The sequence below is a fragment of the Anomaloglossus baeobatrachus genome, chromosome 8 (assembly GCF_048569485.1).
Source record: "Anomaloglossus baeobatrachus isolate aAnoBae1 chromosome 8, aAnoBae1.hap1, whole genome shotgun sequence".
Classification (NCBI taxonomy): Eukaryota; Metazoa; Chordata; class Amphibia; order Anura; family Aromobatidae; genus Anomaloglossus; species Anomaloglossus baeobatrachus.
In genome coordinates this window covers 161,558,573-161,576,491 of record NC_134360.1, presented here as the reverse complement: position 1 = coordinate 161,576,491, position 17,919 = coordinate 161,558,573, and the positions used below count along the sequence as shown (strand labels likewise).

The 17,919-nt window shown below is 42.6% G+C and overlaps 1 protein-coding gene across 2 annotated transcripts in view; it reads left to right on the top strand.

The window, feature by feature from the left end:
- The window catches only part of CRB1 (crumbs cell polarity complex component 1), a 146,006-nt gene that overhangs the window by 89,047 nt on the left and 39,040 nt on the right, over positions 1-17,919 (top strand). For both annotated transcript variants that reach the window (XM_075322187.1, XM_075322188.1), the window contains exons 8-10: positions 4,999-5,134; positions 8,718-9,618; positions 14,928-15,056. In XM_075322187.1, coding sequence (XP_075178302.1) covers positions 4,999-5,134; positions 8,718-9,618; positions 14,928-15,056 — 1,166 coding nt within the window. The remainder of the gene's footprint in view (positions 1-4,998; positions 5,135-8,717; positions 9,619-14,927; positions 15,057-17,919) is intronic.

Below are 17,919 nucleotides of genomic sequence, written 5' to 3'. Positions count from 1 at the left end.
GACTGAAGCCTCAAGGGCACCAGACTCCCCCAGAGCAAATCCCAGCACGTCCTCAGGCTGGAACAGAAACAAAAATACAGTGGTGTTATGACATGAAAAATTTTTGAATGCTGCGCAACAATAAACATTTTCTTATCTTTATGGGAGGCATTATTTCCTTGTGTGAAGAAGCTGGAATCAGATTTTGGTTCAGATATGCTTCATTCTGATAGAGAGCATCCAGAGAAGGATTCAGGCCGTGTTGAAAACCAAAGGTGAATTTACAAAAATACAAAATAATTGAAATTAAAATTTAGATTTTTAGGAGCAAAACAGTATCAATGCAGTTATATGAGAAGAATCTGCATAACTAGTCATATAATAAATAGTTGAAAGTCAAATTCATGTATGAGATAGCCAAGATGATTGTCTATGAAATGAAGGTTGTCTAGCCAACAAAGCTGTACTACATGCTGAGATATGAAGCCTGAAAGTCAAAAGCTCAAAACATTGATACCTTTTTGCTCATCAGTGTGCAAACAAAAGGATATAGCAGCACTATCCCACATACATAGGTCATCTCTAAAGTCACAGCAGCAGATCAGCATTCAGAAAGACATGTTGAATGTGTGGGCAGTCTTTTCTTACCTCAGCAACCCTGTTATGGCAAGTATTAAATAAGAAATACAAGGTGGTCAGCAGTGTGAGCAGCTTGTTCTTACATCTATGCCACTGGTATCTCCAGAATTAGATCAGATAGACATTGTGGCTAGCAGTGTGAGCAGCCTCTTCTTACTTCAGCAGTTCTTGTAAAGTGCTGTGGAATATGTTGGTGCTATATAAATAAACTTTATTATTATTATTATTAGTTCTGGTATCTCCACTATTAAATCATACATACAGTATTAGCAGCACCTTCTTACCCTAGGACCACCTGAATCTCCAGGATTAGGTCAGAAAGACAGGGTAGACAGCAGTGTGAGCATCCTCTTCCTACCTCAGAACCACTGGTATCTTCAGTATTAGATGGGAAAGATGGTTGACAGCAGTGTGAGCAGTCTCTTCTTACTAGAGCACTTCTGGTATCTCTACTATTAGATTTATTAGATTTATGCAGTAGTAGCAAGAAGGATTTGCGGGGCACTACTTTCACTGAGGACTGTCCACATCAAACAATCAGCAGCTAGTTGTGGAAAGCACACACGGTGCTATTGATCTCTGCTGCGACCAGAGGAGACTTCCAGGTCGGACTATACTGAATACAGCTGCGGGGTGCTTGTTCCAAAAGCATCAGAGCATAGAACATTAAGCAAAGGAAGAAAAACAGGAACGGCACTCACCGGTAATTGCTGTGAAGTGTTCAGATTTATTTCATGGTCAGAGGATACATGCTTCGGCGTTACAGGGAGGGAATGAGGATGGTTAGCACAAAAAGACTACGGCCGTTTCGCCCCTGTAGGTGGGGCTTCAACGGGTCGCCCCACCTACAGGGGCGAAACGGCCGTAGTCTTTTTGTGCTAACCATCCTCATTCCCTCCCTGTAACGCCGAAGCATGTATCCTCTGACCACGAAATAAATCTGAACACTTCACAGCAATTACCGGTGAGTGCCGTTCCTTTTTTCTTCCTTTGCTTAAGATTTATTAGATTATAAAGTATTAGCAGCACCTTCTTTCCTCAGCACCACTTGCTTATCTAATTTTAGATAAGCAATACAGGGTGGACAGCAGTATGAACAGCTCTTCCTACTTCAGAGCCACTTGTAATTGCTTTATTACATGAGAAAGACAGTGGCCAGCAGTGTGAGCAGTCTTTTCTTACCTCAGCATCTCTGGTATCTCAAGTATTAGATCAGAATATACACTCAGGGACCATCTTTCTACATTCTAGGACAGGTTTCTGTCAGTGTGAAAAAATGGCGGCTGTTTTCATTCTATAAGATTACCTTCTTAGACAAAACAAGTATGATTGGCTAACTAAAGGTATTTAATAATTGATTTATATGTTTCCTTTAGCTATTTATTGTTTTTGAATCCTGGAGAAACCCTCTATATATAAAGAAGTAAGTAAGGTTAAAGACAATACAGGTGCATCTTCATAAATTAGAAAGTAATCAAAAAGTTAATTTATTTCAGTAATTCAATACAAAAATGGAAACACATACAGTATATTATATAGAGTCATTTCGCACAGAGTGATCTATTTCACGTGTTTATTTTTATTAATGTTGATGATTATGGCTTACAGCCAATGAAAACCCAAAAGTCATTATCTCAGAAAATTAGAATATTATATGAGACCAACTGAAAAAATGATTTTAAACTCAGAAATGTTGGCGCCTACTGAAACATCTGTACAGTAAATGCCTCAATACTTGGTCGGGACTCCTTTTGCATGAATTACTGCATCAATGCAGCGTGATATAGAGGTGATCAGCCTGTGGCACTGCTGAGGTGTTATGGAAGCCCAGGTTGCTTTGATCTTCCTCTTGACAATATCCCTTAGATTCTCTATGGGGTTTAGGTCAGGTGAGTTTGCTGGCCAATCAGGCACAGTGATAGTGTGTTTATTCAACCAGGCATTGGTACTTTTGGTAGTGTGGACATTTGCCATGTCCTGCTGGAAAATGACATTTCCATCTCCAAAAAGCTTGGAGGCAGAGGGAAGCATGAAGTGCTCTAAAATTTCCTGGTAGACGGCTAAGCTGACTTTGGTCTTGATAAAATACAGTGGACCTATACCAGCAGGGGACATGGCTCCCCAAATCATTACTAATTGTGGAAACGTCACACTAGACCTCAAGCAGCTTGGATTGTGGCCTCTCCACTCTCCCTCCAGACTCTGGGACCTTGATTTCCAAATGAAATATAAAATTTACTTTCATCTGAAAACAACACCTTGGACCACAGTTCCTTTTCTCTTTTGCCCAGTTAAGATGCTTCTGCCGTTGTCTTTTGGTCATGAGTGGTTTGACACAAGGAATGTGACAGTTGTAGCCCATGTCCTGGATACATCTGTGTGTGGTGACTCTTGAAGCACTGACTCCAGCAGCAGTCCATTGCTTGTGAATCTCCCCCAAATTTTTGAATGGCCTTTACGTAACAATCCTATCAAGGCTGCGGTTATCTCGGTTGCTTGTGCACCTTTTTCTAGCACACTTTTTCCTTCCATTCAACATTCCATTAATATGCTTGGATACAGCACTTTGTGAAAATCCAGCTTCTTTAGCCATGAACTTTTGTATCTTTCCCACCTTGTGGAGTGTGCCAATGACTACCTTTTGGACATCTGTAAAGTCAGCAGTCTTCCCCATGATTGTGTAGCCTACTGAACCAGACTATGGGACCATTTTAAATGCTTACGAAGCCTTTGCAGGTGTTTTGTGGTAATTATTCTAATTTTCTGAGATAACTTTTGGGTTTTCATGGGCTGTAAGCCATAATCATCAACATTAACAGAAATAAACACTTGAAATAGATCTCTCTGTGTGTAATGAATTTTTATGATGTATGCGTTTCCCTTTTTGTATTCAATTATTGAAGTAAATTAACTTTTTGAGGATATTCTAATTTATTGAGATGCACTTGTATATTATCAGTCCTGACATATTTGTATTAGTGATGACTTGGACTACTTACAGTGCTCTCTAATGCCTTTCCTCTTTTCTTACGCCTTAATACAGTACTTGTGAATTGTAAACTTGTAAATTGACAATTGGGTGCTACAATCTTCCTCTACAGAGTGAGCACTGGTTCTGGGAGAGCTGAATGAACAATGTCATAGTGTGTAGAGATACACACTGGTGGGATGACATCTAGTTGTCAACTTTTTAAAAAAACCTCTAAAAGTAATTATAGAGGAATGGCAGAAATTGAGTTCTCATAAAAGATGTTCCAGAACTGATATGTCATGAAGAATACAATTTTTTTTTTTTTACTAAAAAAATACCTCTATGATTAAGGGATCTTGAGCAAAACAGAATGACTGTTCAAACCAAGTACAGATGCTCAGTGCATCATGGTGTAGCCAATGATTTAAATACACATTCTCACCTAAATGTTTTCCCTCTATCTCTATCCTCCCCTTTTCTTTGATTGACAGCTGTCAAGCTACCACTAGGGGGCGTAGGTACTCCGGAAGGAAAAGAACTCCTGAGTGTAATTAGATAGAAGTCCACTAGAGGTCGCTAACAAGAGCGGGGATAGTTGATCAGATAGGGTCTAAGCAGGGATGTCACGTCAGCACTAAGGAGAAAACAAGCCAAACTAAAAGAACAGAGCTAGTAAGCACAGGGGAGGACATGGGGAACACAGCACAGGACAGGAGACCGGAGGACAGGGAGGTATGGACAAACGGAAGGGTACAAGGGATGGAGATACGAACGGACAGGAGTAACAGACATAAGGACAGGCCGGGGAAATGGAGATCAGATCAAGTCGGGGGGGACGGAGGCCAGGTCAGGCAAGAGGGATAGAAGTCAGGTCAGGCAAGGGGAGTGGAGGTCAGGACAAACAGTACCAGGTAGCAGGACAAGAACCAGAGAACGTCTCACAGGAACACAGCACAGCAGAGCCGGGAATGCCCTTGGCGGTGTCCTCAAGGCAGCAGCACCAAGATACGGTGGCGTGACCCCTGGAACGAGGCCAGAACAAACAGGCCCCTCCTGGAGACAGGATACTTGCACCGGCTCGGGAACAGCAGAGCTGTGCATGAATGATGACAACAGTTATGTCTTCATAGAGCCAGAGAAGGGTGGAAATACAAGGAAAACAAGTAGGTGGGAAGGTGCACTTAAATGATTAACACACACTATGAAGCAAGTAGTGCCTGTGCTTGGTTTAAACAGTCATTCTGTGCCTACAGAGTCCTTTTAAAAGTGGGCTAGACAAAGCAGAATCAATTCGCTGGGTATCAGAATGATTACCGTTTTGGAAAATTAATGTACAGTAGTGGACAATGCACTTATCTCTAATATTTATACATAAAGAAAAGACTGAACAACTTATCTCTTGTTGTTAGCCCAGCCTTTGTCAGAATGGAAGTACTTGTGATGGCAATGATTGCTTGTGTTCTTCATGTGTCAACCATCAGTGGTGCCAGGTCTCGCAATGTCCTTCTGGGTCTGTCTGCCAACTTGTACCTGGAGGATATGAATGTAAGTACAATGTTTAAAAAACACTTTATTCATATGGAGTCACAGATAAAGGTCTCTGAAACCAGTAACAAAATGTGGAACTACAACACAAACTTCTGATGTAGTTTTAGGTTAAATTTATGAAAAAATATGGAAAAGCCTGAAGGGTCCACAAACTTTGAAGCACCAGTGTACCTATCAGCAAAGAGAGTTAAATAGCTAAATATTTCTGCACTTAGTAGCTTTGTTAGGTTTACTTATGATTAGTGATGGGCAGACCCAGACTGTAAACGTCTGGATCCACACAGATTCAAAAGTACCCGAGCGCTGCCACGGGCCTGGAGTTCTCAGGGAACTCTGGGTACTGATCCGGATCCAGCAACTCGGATAGTTATAAAAAAATAAAGGAAAAATAAAGTAAACAAGGGAAAAGCAGGCGCATCATACTTACAAGTGTCCTGTGCAGCTATAACACTGCTTCCGGGGCTGCTGATAATACTTCCGGGGCCGCTCATTATCTTTCATGCATAGGCACTGCTTCCCCAAACATTTGTTCATTTTTTTGCCAAGAGATGTGTAACGCCCCTGAGACTGGTCGCTACAGGGTATATAATTATATCCTTCCCGGGCAGGAAGAGGTTAACCCGGTAAGTTTACACACAGCTCACATAGCTCATCTAAACACAGTGAAGAAGTGACTCAGCCAGTTCCTAGCAGACGCAGGCACTAGGGGAACTCCAGGTCACCATAACAACGATATGGATCCTTGCATAGGTGGGGGGCAGGAGTAGGAGTAAGTTACAAAACAGACAGGAAGTCAAGGTCAGTTCCAGTCAGACAAATATATAGGTCAGGTAAAGAGAAAACCGGTTTGAATGCCACGCTAAAAACCACTGATGCTGTAGATGAAAAAGATTTCTTTTATTTCATAATTCTACGCGTTTCAGAGACATCTCTGTCTCCTTCCTCAGGAAAAGAAATCATATTATATTAGTATATGATTTCTTTTCCTGAGGAAGGAGACGGAGATGTCTCTGAAACGCGTAGAATTCTGAAAAAAAGAAAATCTTTTTCATCTACAGCATCAGTGGTTTTTAGTGCGGCATTCAAACCGGTTTTCTCTTTACCTGACCTATATATATTATATACTGCATTCCGGGGCCGCTGCTAAACCACAAAAAGGCACTCACATGCGATCATAAGGAGTTGTGGCTTGCACAACCCTACTAGGTGAGTGTACCTCTTTCTGTCTCTCTACCCTCATACCGGGTAAGACCCTATTGCGCTTTTTCCCCCTACAGCTCTACCAGTCAGACAGAGACAGAGCACACATGCTGTGGAGCAGCTCCCTGAGGGGTTGCTGCCAGGCACCCCTCGAGGAGGCAGAACAAAACCGTCTGGGATGTAACACCGCACCGACCTCTGCAGGAGTCTCCTGCAGAGGGGAGCCAGCAGACCGGGGCTAGTAACACCTGGAAGGATGGGACCCGGTACCAGTAATCATGGGCAAAAGTAGTACAGTCACCAGGGAGAGTACGGTGTGAGTTCTCACGGGACTGAGCACAAGCAGGGTACAGAGCCCTAGTTCAGGAGGACGCTTTAAGCTTACCTGATAATAATCTGCCCGGTAAGGGGACTATCAAGGACCTTACCGACGTTAGTGTCCAGGGCACAGCAGCAAAGAGGGAACCTGTGAATGGGGAAAGAGGTCCGACCCAACAGAGCTTCAAGGTGCTTGCCATAAGGGCGAAGACAGAGAGTGAGAGAGAGCAGGAGGAGATCCCAAGATGTTTCAGACCTTGGGGACCCACCAAGTACAGAGTTTTACACGGAGGAGACAGCCCACCGATTATCAGACCGGAGCAAACCTCTGACCTGTCCGGGATCGACTGGAGTCTCTGACGGCGAGGACCATCACCTGGGGCGCGATACCATCTTAGGCCTCTGCCACACATCCGTGCCTCCGGCACGTGTTTGGCATTTTTTACACGTACCGGCGGCACGGAGACATGTACAGCAATGCTACCCTATGGTAGCAGGCACACACACGTAAAACCACACGGAACGTGTGTCCGTGTGCGTTTGTACGTGTGTGCGATTTTCAAAGCGCTGACATGTCAGTGTTTTCTCCGGCAGCACGGGTGTTACACGGCCCGCACCCGTACCACACGGGTGTAGTGTGGATGCGGTCCCGTGTGACACGCGCCGGAGTAAACACACATGTCAGGGAAAAAAATAAAAAACATTAACTCACCTTCTCCAGCCCTCCTGTCTCTGCCGCTGCTGCCTCTTGCTGCCGACCGCCGCTCATTAATCTCATAGAATATTCACTTCACTGCCTGGCAGCAGCAGCAGCGGGGAGACGGGAGGGCTGGAGACCGAGGATCAGCACCACGGACAGCAGCGCGGACAGCAGGGAGGACCAGGTGAGTATAATAATTACTGATTCTACGTGTGCTATCGCGGATAGCACACGTAGAACACACGTGTCACGCACGTACCAGAGACACGTACTTACCTGCACGCAACACGCAGGGAAAATACGTGTCTCTCGGCACGTGCGTGAAATTCACGTGAGTGTGGCAGAGGCCTTAAACAGAGAATAAAAGCATCTGGAACCCGCACCCGGTGACTCTGTGAGTAAATGCCGCCGCCCTGAGCTCCATCGCTCGCTCCATCGCGGACTGCTGCCCCGTTCTCACCAACCTCCCGGGGTCCCGCTCCGCCTGTGGGGAGCGATATCATGCTGGCTGCACCCATCACCTGCCCTGGAGAGAGACTCTGCAGTGGCAGCTAATCCATGGCCGCACACCAGAGGTGGCACTGGAAAGCATTTCCCATTCCCATCCAACACTGCTCCTGGGAGAGGAACAGTCGCAGGAAGGGTCTGTGGCAGAGAAGGCTGAGACCCAGTCATCATTGCAACCGGCAACATGCTTCCCAGGGACCCTTCGCCTTTCCTCCATCCCCCCTCGCATTTGTTTGACTTTTCATGTAGCCGACGGGGCCACGGAGCTGGGTCAGGCCAGTCACAGCAACCCCAAGAAACTACTGGCTCGGTGACGAGTACCCTAAGGCACCGTGGGGCGCTACAGATGCAGATTTGGTGCTGAAATATATACACCATATTCCTGCACCAAATTTGCACCTCCTGGCAAAAAAAAAAAAACACATAAAAAACACATCAAAACCGCAGGCGGTCTGATGCATTTTTTTTTTACAGGAAGTACAGATTTGGTTCAGGAATATTGTGCATACATTTCAGCACCAAATTCGCATCTCATTGCAAAAAAATGAAAAAAGAATAAACGGTTTTAACGTCATCTCGGTGCAGTTTTCTGCCAGGAGGTGCAAATTTGGTGCTGAAATCTGGTGCAGACATTTCAGCACCAAATTTGCACCTCCTGGCAGAAAACCACAATTTTCTGCCAGGAGATGCAGATCTGTGAGCTCAGTGACCTCCTGGCAGAAAACCTGGTTGGGTTGATAATAAACTGTTAAATGCCCACAATGACACTATAACTCAATCCTATATTTTCTTATACCATGCAGTAAGACATTGACTGATGATCATTTCTGCTTTCATTTTCATTTTGTATAACAGGTATTTCCAATGCACTGTTCAGTGGTAATGGACAAGCCATCAGTTTTAGAAGTAATGGGAAAATAATGAGGGACCTCACCAACCTGACTATTGGCTTCCGCACTAAAGACTCTGTGTCTGCGCTCCTGCATGCACAACGAGAACCAGAAATCATTAGGGTTAACATCCAGAACAAATTTCTACATTTTCATTTGCAAAGTGGGAATGACCTGAATGCAGTGAATCTACTGAGTAAAGAGTCAGTGAGTGACAGCCAGTGGCACACTGTCACCTTATCAATGACAGCTCCTGGATCCCAGTCCTCAACATGGCAGATGGAAATAGATGGAAAACCAGAGAAAACCCTCAGTTCACTTGCAACAGGAAACCTGAACTTTCTCAAGGAAGACACAGAAATTTTCTTGGGTGTGGACATTGATGGAATGAACAGGAACTTTACAGGATGTCTCGGCACGGTGCTCATTGAAGGAATACACTTGCCATACTTTGCCGATAGGGATTACCCAGTTCTTAAACCACAAGTAGAACAATTTGTAAAAACGTCTCTTGAGACTGTTGACATCAAATGTTTAGTGTCGGATCCCTGTTCCTCTAACCCATGTTTGTTTGGAGGCATCTGCCATGATGTATTCACCCACCCAGCCTGCATTTGTCCTGAAGGAAGAAGTGGAGATATCTGTGAAAATATAACCACAGCGTGCCTGCCTAACCCTTGTGCACATGGCAACTGTATTATCAAAGCAGAAGGTTACAAATGTGAGTGTAAGCCTGGATACACTGGACGTAATTGTGACTTCTTTAGCTGTCACGGTCGTCCTTGTCCTAAAGGGGCCACCTGCGTTATGAGAGCAGATGGATTTTTTTGTCTGTGCCCAGCTAATGTCACAGGGAAGCATTGCAGGTGAGAACTAAGCCAATCTCATCACGGATGTTCTTGTATTCAGAGACAGTTTATGGTGTCCATTCTGTGCTGTGATGTGGGTAGTCGTAGAATCTGAAGTCTGTCCATCTACATGTAATTCCATAACTGCACCTTCATTTTTATGTTCTTCACAGTTTGTCCTCATCATCTGCAAAATCATCTCTGAGTTTGGTAAGAATGTATGTATCATCTAACTCTAAATGATGTGTGTATGTGATTTAGCTCCCATAGCTGTTTCCCTGCTGCAGCACGGCCGCTAGACACATTCGATTACAGTTAGATTAAGTCACCATTGTCAGTTCTCTTGAGTTAGGAGAAAAAGATGCCACCTGAATAAGTCTCATGTTTATGGGAACCTTTCGATGAAGTGCACACACAATTTTGGAGAAGCTTTTTGGAGCGGGTCCACTACACAAAAACGCCTGAAAAATTGTTTAAATTCTTGAATGAGTCTTACTATTCATTTCTATTGTAGGACCAGGTTGTTGTTTGTATATTCAACCTTTTGCAACCTCTTTTCTCACTATCAGTTTCTGAAAATTGGCCGGGGGGGGGGGGAAGCCTCATTTTATTTCTTTGAAACGAGGCTCCTGTTGCAATCTATTCTAAACTAGGCACTGTCCAACAAAATGACTGGATAAACAGTGGCCAGAGCCACAGCAAAAATGGCAGCTAAATCACCGGCAAGATGCAGGACAAAAACGCCAGATTTTTTTCTGAGGTGGCTTTGCTTGGAAAACTTGGCGAATCCTCCAGCTTCTTAAGTAAGCACTCCCATCAAAGTTTTGATCCTTCTAATATATTGCAGTCATCATATGACATGGCATTGTGTACTTACAATTGCTCATTTTGCCTTTCCACCCAGTTAATTCCTCTCTTTTTCATTAGGTCTATGACATCAAGTGATTAAAAACTAACTAGCGCTCTATGTGGAAACAGGAAGTCTCTTTTCCCTACATAAGTCATCACTGCAAAAATCAATGGCAAGGGGGAGGAGGCAGCAGTTGAAACAGGAGTTGTAGAGGGGATGACTCATGCATGGAAAAGAGTCTTCCTGTTTCTACATAGAACAAAGGAAAGAGAAAAATGAATGTGTAGAAAGGCAAAATGTAACAATTGTAAGTACACAGTGTCAATTAATATAATGATTGCAATATATTAAGAGGATAACAACATTGATGGGAGTGCTTCTTTAAAGATGATGTGTGTAAATAGCCAAAGTGCTCCAAAAAACAAAAACTCTTCCTTTCGTCTTTCTGCTTCAAAACCTACTCTATGTACGCATACCCTTATTCTATGAACACACAGTCATTTTGCTGCGGTTTCAGAGTTTTTTTTTGTGATTTGGAGTAGGATTTTGAGAGCTCCTGCTCTGTTTCAGCTGTTTTTGCTCCAAAAACTCCATGAAATAATCAGAGTGCAAATAGATTTAGAAAAAAATATATTTCTTTTAAAAACAGTGCCACTTGTGAACTTGTGTGATATTTTGATGCTGAACCCCATTTACATCAAGAAAGTGAAGTTGCAATACCAACACAAACCATGGACAGGTATGGCACTGTTTTTAGAAGAAAGCTGGCATGCTTCTTCAGTATTCTCCGAAAACATATGGGGGATAGACCTTTCAAAAATGTAATTCAGGCCCTGAGGAGACAATGAATTCAAAGAAATCCATTTTGGCTCCTGCTGTAGAATTTTCCTATCTCAGGCATTACCTCTGGGAAAGGGATGGACTATTTGATCTGCTCAATAAAAGGATTTTCTTTCTTTCCTTGTGTTGGGTCAGTTTAATATTTAAGTAGTTTACTGTATGTTAATTATCACAATAAAAAATAAATTAAAAATTATCAGAAATATTTACAGCTTAGAAAAGTTCTTCCTTGCTGTTCCTTGTGCTAATATCTGGATGACACAATATGGTGGTCATTTACAGGATCATTTATAGAAGCTTTATTTATGCAGTTGTTAATGGTTCTTCACTAGGATATATATTTAAAATGTATTTTGTAGAGTTATATCATGCATTTGATCTTTAAGATCTTTAAGAGATCTTGAATTACGTGTATTGCTCTATACATATTTTTAGGAAAATGGATGTCACTTTTCTATAATAATATATACAGTGTACAGTGATATTCAAAGTTCACCTAAAGAGGGCCCTTCACCAGTTTTAGCCTGGAAACTGACCATATCATCGAATAGTGGCTGCAGAGCTATATAAAACATTTCTTGTATTCATAGTGGATGTTAGCAGTGTGGATTACAGGTCGGCGTGTCATTACAAACACTCTTGCAACTGTCATCTCACAGGGCTGTCAGATGAGATGAGAGCTGCAAGAAGTGTTTGTAATGATATATAGCTCTGTTGTACTTCCCCTCTCAACACACTGACAGTGCAGTGGGATGAGAGCTGCAGATGCAGAGATGTTTGTAATGACTTTCTGCTCTACTCTCCCCAAACTGATGGTGCCATATAATTAGATATGCAAAAAGTATGTGTAATATCACAGCTTTGCTGTACTCCCCCTCCCCCCACACTGACAGTGCCATGGGATGAGAGCTGCAAGAAGAGTTTGTAATGATACACAGCTCTGCTCTACTCCTTTTCTCCACTTGTAATCACAGTAGATCCCGATAGTTAGATCAGTGAGGAGAGGAGGGCTGTGTAATGGAGTCTGACATTTCTTGGCATGTGTTTATGATTGGACAATGTCCTGCAGGGGAAAAAAGCACACACCCCCCAAAGAAGAAATGCCCCCTGTGGTCTCAGGAAAAATTATAGCCTAAATTTACAAGCTAATATCTCCACAACAGAAAGAAATAAATTAAAAGATAAAAAATATGTTTTACTCAGCTCTGCAGCCACTATTGCAGATGTGGGAATTGAACCTGCTCATAATGTTTAAAAGGGCAATTTAAAGAAGTTGCACAGTGTGGTTTTAGAATTGCACTGAAATTAATCTTTCCCCATGCATGTGTTATATACAGTATATCTTAAAAGTGAGTACACCCCTCACATTTTTGTAAATATTTTATTATATCTTTTAATGGCACAACACTGAAGATATGACATTTTGATACAATATACAGTAGTCAGTGTGCAGCTTGAATAACAGTGTAAATGTGGTGCCCTCTAAATAACTCAACGCACAGTCATTAATGTCTAAACCACTAGCAACAAAAGTATGTACACCCTTAAGTGAAAATGGTCAAATTGTACCCAATTAGCCATTTTCCCTCCCTGGTGTCATGTGACTCAGTGTTACAAGGACTGGGGAGCGTGTGTGTTAATCTTAGTGGTATCGCTTACACACTCTCTCATTCTGGTCATTGGAAGTTCAACATGGCTCCTCATGGCAAATCATTCTGTGGGGATCTGGAAAAAAAGATTTGTTGCTCTACATAAAGATGGCCTAGGTTATAAAAAGATTGCCAATACCCTGAAACTGAAATGACACACGGAGGCCAAGTCAATACAGCGGTTTAACCAGACAGGTTTCACTCAGAACATACCTTGCTATGGTCAACCAAAGAAGTTGAGTGCATATGCTCAGCGTCATATCCAGAGATTGTCTTTTCAAAATAGACGTATAAGTGCTGCCAGCATTGCTGCAAAGGTTAAAGGGATAGGAGATCAGCATGTCAGTGCTCAGACCATACGCCACACACTGCATCAAATTGGTCTGCAGGGCTGTTGTCCCAGAAGGAAGCATCTTCTAAAGATTATGCACAAGAAAGCCTGCAAGCAGTTTGCTGAAGACAAGGAGACTAAGGATATGGATTACTGGAATCATGTCCTGTGGTCTAATAAGATCGAGATTTATGTACTTGGTTCAGATGGTGTGAGCATGTGTGGCGGCAATCAGGTGAGGAGGACAATGAGAAGTGTATCCTACCTACAGTCAAGCATGGTGGTGGGAGTGTCATGGTTTGGGGCTGCATGAGTGCTGCCGGCTGTAGGGAGCTACAGTTGTTGAAGGAACCATAAATGCCAACATGTACTGTGACATACTGAAGCAGAGCATGATTACCTCCCTTCCGAAACTGGGCCGCAATGCAGTATCCCAACAGAACAACCCCAAACACACTTCCAAGACAACCACTGCCCTTGCTAAAGAAACGGAGGGTAAAGCAGCTGGACTGGCCAAGCATGTCTCCAGACCTAATCCCTATTGAGCATCTGTGGGGCATCCTCACACTGATGATGGAGAAGCGCAAGGTCTGTAATATTTACCAGCTCTGTGATGCCATCATGGAGGTTTGAATGTGATTTCAATGATTCCTGTGAAGCTTTAATGAACTCCATGACCAAGAGAGTCACGGGGAGTTCATGTTCTTCAGACTTTTGACCTTTGACATTGTCACATGATTGTTTGACGCCTACATTTTAGCGGCTTTTTTCCTTGAAAAGCCAATTATTATTATTATATTGTAACTTGGTTATATCCTGATGAAGAAGTAGGGTAACTGAAACGTATCGATAAAACCGATCATATACGGATCTATGTGTTCTGGCCTCTTCGTGTCATTCTGCAGGAGCACAGACATGTTAAAATTTCTTCCTTCCCCAACTACAGATCCTGTCGTCTCTGCAGCAGCTGACATTTTTAGCACCTCTTCAATGTTGTGTGTACACAACTATACAAGGTGAGCAAATAATCCATACACCTGCCACGTATTTTCTAGATAACACCCTATTGTGCTTTCTGCTCCTCAGTTTCTTTTCAACAAACTGTTGACGCTTTGGGCACGATTTGACCATTTTCCCTCAGGGGTGTACTTTCTTTTCTTGCCAGCGGTCTTGACATTAATGACTGCATGTAGCGATATTTAGAGGGCACACCAAACCTACACTTATACAAGTTGTATACTGACTACTCTACATTGTATCTAAGCATCAGATTTTCAATGTTGTCCTATGAAAATTTATAATAAAATATTTTCAAAAATGTAAAGGGTGTACTCACTTTTGTTATATACTGTACATGTTGCTCAGATTTTGCAGTAGATGTTAGCATCCTGATCTTGGTGATTTCTCCACAGCGTTTGAAAGCAGTAGACAAGAAGTAGATAGACGCATAAGAGTTTTATAGATTTGTGTTTCCTAACCGGATTTTGTGAATTTGGGATTTTGTGACCTTGTGATCGCTCACTTCCATTCTGCGCTGGGTGTTTTGCTGTTTGGTGCAAGTCACCATATACTTTAGCCCTTTATAATTTCTACCTTTTTGTGTTCCGTGTAGAACTGTCCCTCCAAGCTTGACACTCTTTATCTTTAATTATTGCAGCTATAATATAATGCCTTCCATCTTCTGTGGAGATGAAAAGAAAAACATAACCTGTTATAACCACAGTAACTGCACTCAGGAACTAGGAGTGCTAGGATGTTCCTGCCAACCTGGATATGCAGGAGATCGGTAAGTCACACCATAGCCACCCAATATGGATTTTACTCATATCATATATTAGCACATCATTATAATGTATTGTGTCGTAATATGGAGAGGGGAGTAAGCCGATGCCAAACACCTCTAAAACCTGCTAATTTACCTAGGGAAAAAAAGGATTGGGCATGTTGAAAATCAACAGCCCGATCCTTTTCTCCATAATGTCACGCATTAAAATTCTAATGTCCAACAGAGTGTGAAAGGAAACTCTTTGATACAATCCCCTAAGACCTACCCCTGGATAGAGCCAACTTGGTGATCGATCTCTGAAACAAGTAGGAGCAACACTCTTTAACCCCTTTGTGACCACATTACGTGAAAGTATGTTATAAGGTCACAGTGAGTGTATGGGTGCCCTCACACGAGCATATAACTCGTATGAGTATCAGAGCGCATCACTCGGTGCGGCCGCACACTCTCTGGACAGGAGCATGTCAGCCGCATAGAAACACACGCAGCTGATCCACTCCTGTCAGCAGAGAAGCCAGCCGCGCCGGGTGATGCGTTCTGATACTCATGCGAGTGATACGCTCGTGTGAGTCCAGCCTATGGAGCAGATTCAGAAACTTAACCCACACCATACCTGGCAGATGACAGCTGTGTTACACATCCGGCATCTGCCTGTAACAGCAGCAACCAGAGCCATTTCTGATCACTACTGTTTAAGGTCCGTTTCACATGTCAGTGAAAAACACAGACGTTCTTCACTGACGTGTAAAACGCGCACAAGTCCCTCCGTGTGCCGTGATTCACGGCACACGTGGGTTGTCTAAGTGCAATCCGGGCTCCGTTCTCCGTGGCCCGTGATTGCACATAGAGATTAACTCACCTGCGCCCACTCCCGCTGTCCATGGTGCTGAACGCTCCCGCGGTGCAGCATCCGGCCAGCGCTGACCCCCGCAGCAGCTGCTTCCGGGTCGGCTGTGTCGTGCATTCATGAATATGCATGACAGTAATGAGCCGGCTCAGAAGCAGCCGGCAGAACAGGCTGGAGAGAGCGCCGCTGAAGCCGGGTGAGTAAAAATGATTTTTATTTTATATGCACGTTTTTTTCTGGCACGTGTTTCACGGATCACACCACTGTGTGGTCCGTGGGACATCAGTGATGCAAGAAAAAAATGGACATGTCTCCGTGCGGCAATCACGGACACGCGGGTACGCTGCACGGAGACACGTGCAGTGAAAAATCACTGACGTGTGAGCAGACCCATTCATTATAATGGGTCTGCGTATGTCAGTGATTCTGGTACGTAGAAAAAAAAGCACAAACGTACCAGAATCACTGACGTGTGAAAGAGGCCTAAGGCTAAGTTAACACAGGGCATCTTTTATTGCGCTTTTAGTGCGTTTTTGAGGTCACAAAGAGGCACCTAAATGCATGCATTTCCTTCTCCCATCAAAGTCTATGAGATTTCTATTTTGCTGTCCACACTGGGCATCTTTTGTTGGCTGCATCTTGACTGCGTTTTTGAAGATGCAGCATGTCAATTATTTCTGCATTTTTCCAGTGTTTTTGAGCCCTTCCAGTCAATAGATTTGACTTAAAAACGCATTGGGCAAAACGCGGTAAAAATGCGGTAACAACACAGTGCGTTTTTCTTGTGTTTTTGCCGCGGAGCATTTTTGGTGCATTTTTGATGCAGTCAAGATGCACTCAAGATGGACTGACAAAAAGATGCCGCATGTGAACATAGCCTAATTATTTAATACTGCTGTCAATTACTGATAGCGGCATTAAAATGGCTACGTTCACTCTTCAGCCACCACACCACTTGATCACAAGGTGGTAGCCAGGGGTCTGCTGAAGTCTCCAATGGCTGCAATGGTGGTCCTTCTATGAAGCCCATTCTGTGTGTCTTCTTGGGAAACCACAATTTATCTCAATAGAGCAATACTCAATATAGTATAAGTGATCATGTGGTTCAAGTCAGATAAGGAAATAAAGGAAAAATTAAATAAAGTTTTTAAGAAAATAGAAAAATATGAAAAAGTTGAAATCACGGCACAAACATTTTTTTATATTGAAGCACTCCTCACACAAAAAGCAACAAACAGCATCACAGTGTCGCATGTATGATAAAATGGTATCCATAAAAATGTAAGCTCAGTGCATACGTAAGAAAAAAAAACAAATCTGACACACCCACTGATTGAAAAATAAAAAAGTTACCCCTCTCAGACAATGGCAATACAAAACATTTTTTTATTCAAAATTCTGATTTGTTTTCATCACTAAAATGTGAAAAAAACTTTATATGTTTGGTAGCACCATACTCATAATGACAGAATCATACTGCCAGGTATTTTTTTTACCAGATAATGAAAGGTGCAAAAAGCAAAAGACAATAGCAGTATTGTGGGGGTTTCACCATTTTATCACACTCCCATTTTTCAGCATGTTACATGGTTAAGTGAATGGTGTCTTTACAAACTATATCTCATTCCACAAAAAACAAGTCCTCATATGGCTATTTTAATGGAGGATTGAAAAAGTCATGGCTATTGGAAAAGGAGAGTTAAAAAATGAAAACTCAAAAACTGAAACATTTCTGCTCATGAAAGGGTTAATAAAACTAAAAGTGTCTATCTTCATCTATTTGGTTATATCATCCTTGGAGTCTACAAATAGAGCTATTATAGATGATACAGTTAGGTCCTGAAGTACTTGGACAGTGACATTTGCTTTGGCATTTTAGTTATTTACCAAAACATATACAGGATACAGTTATATAATTAATATGTGCATAAAGTACAGACTCTCAGCTTTAATTTGAGGGTATTCACATCCTAGTAGGAGTATCAGTTTAGGAATTACAGCTCTTTAATATGTAGC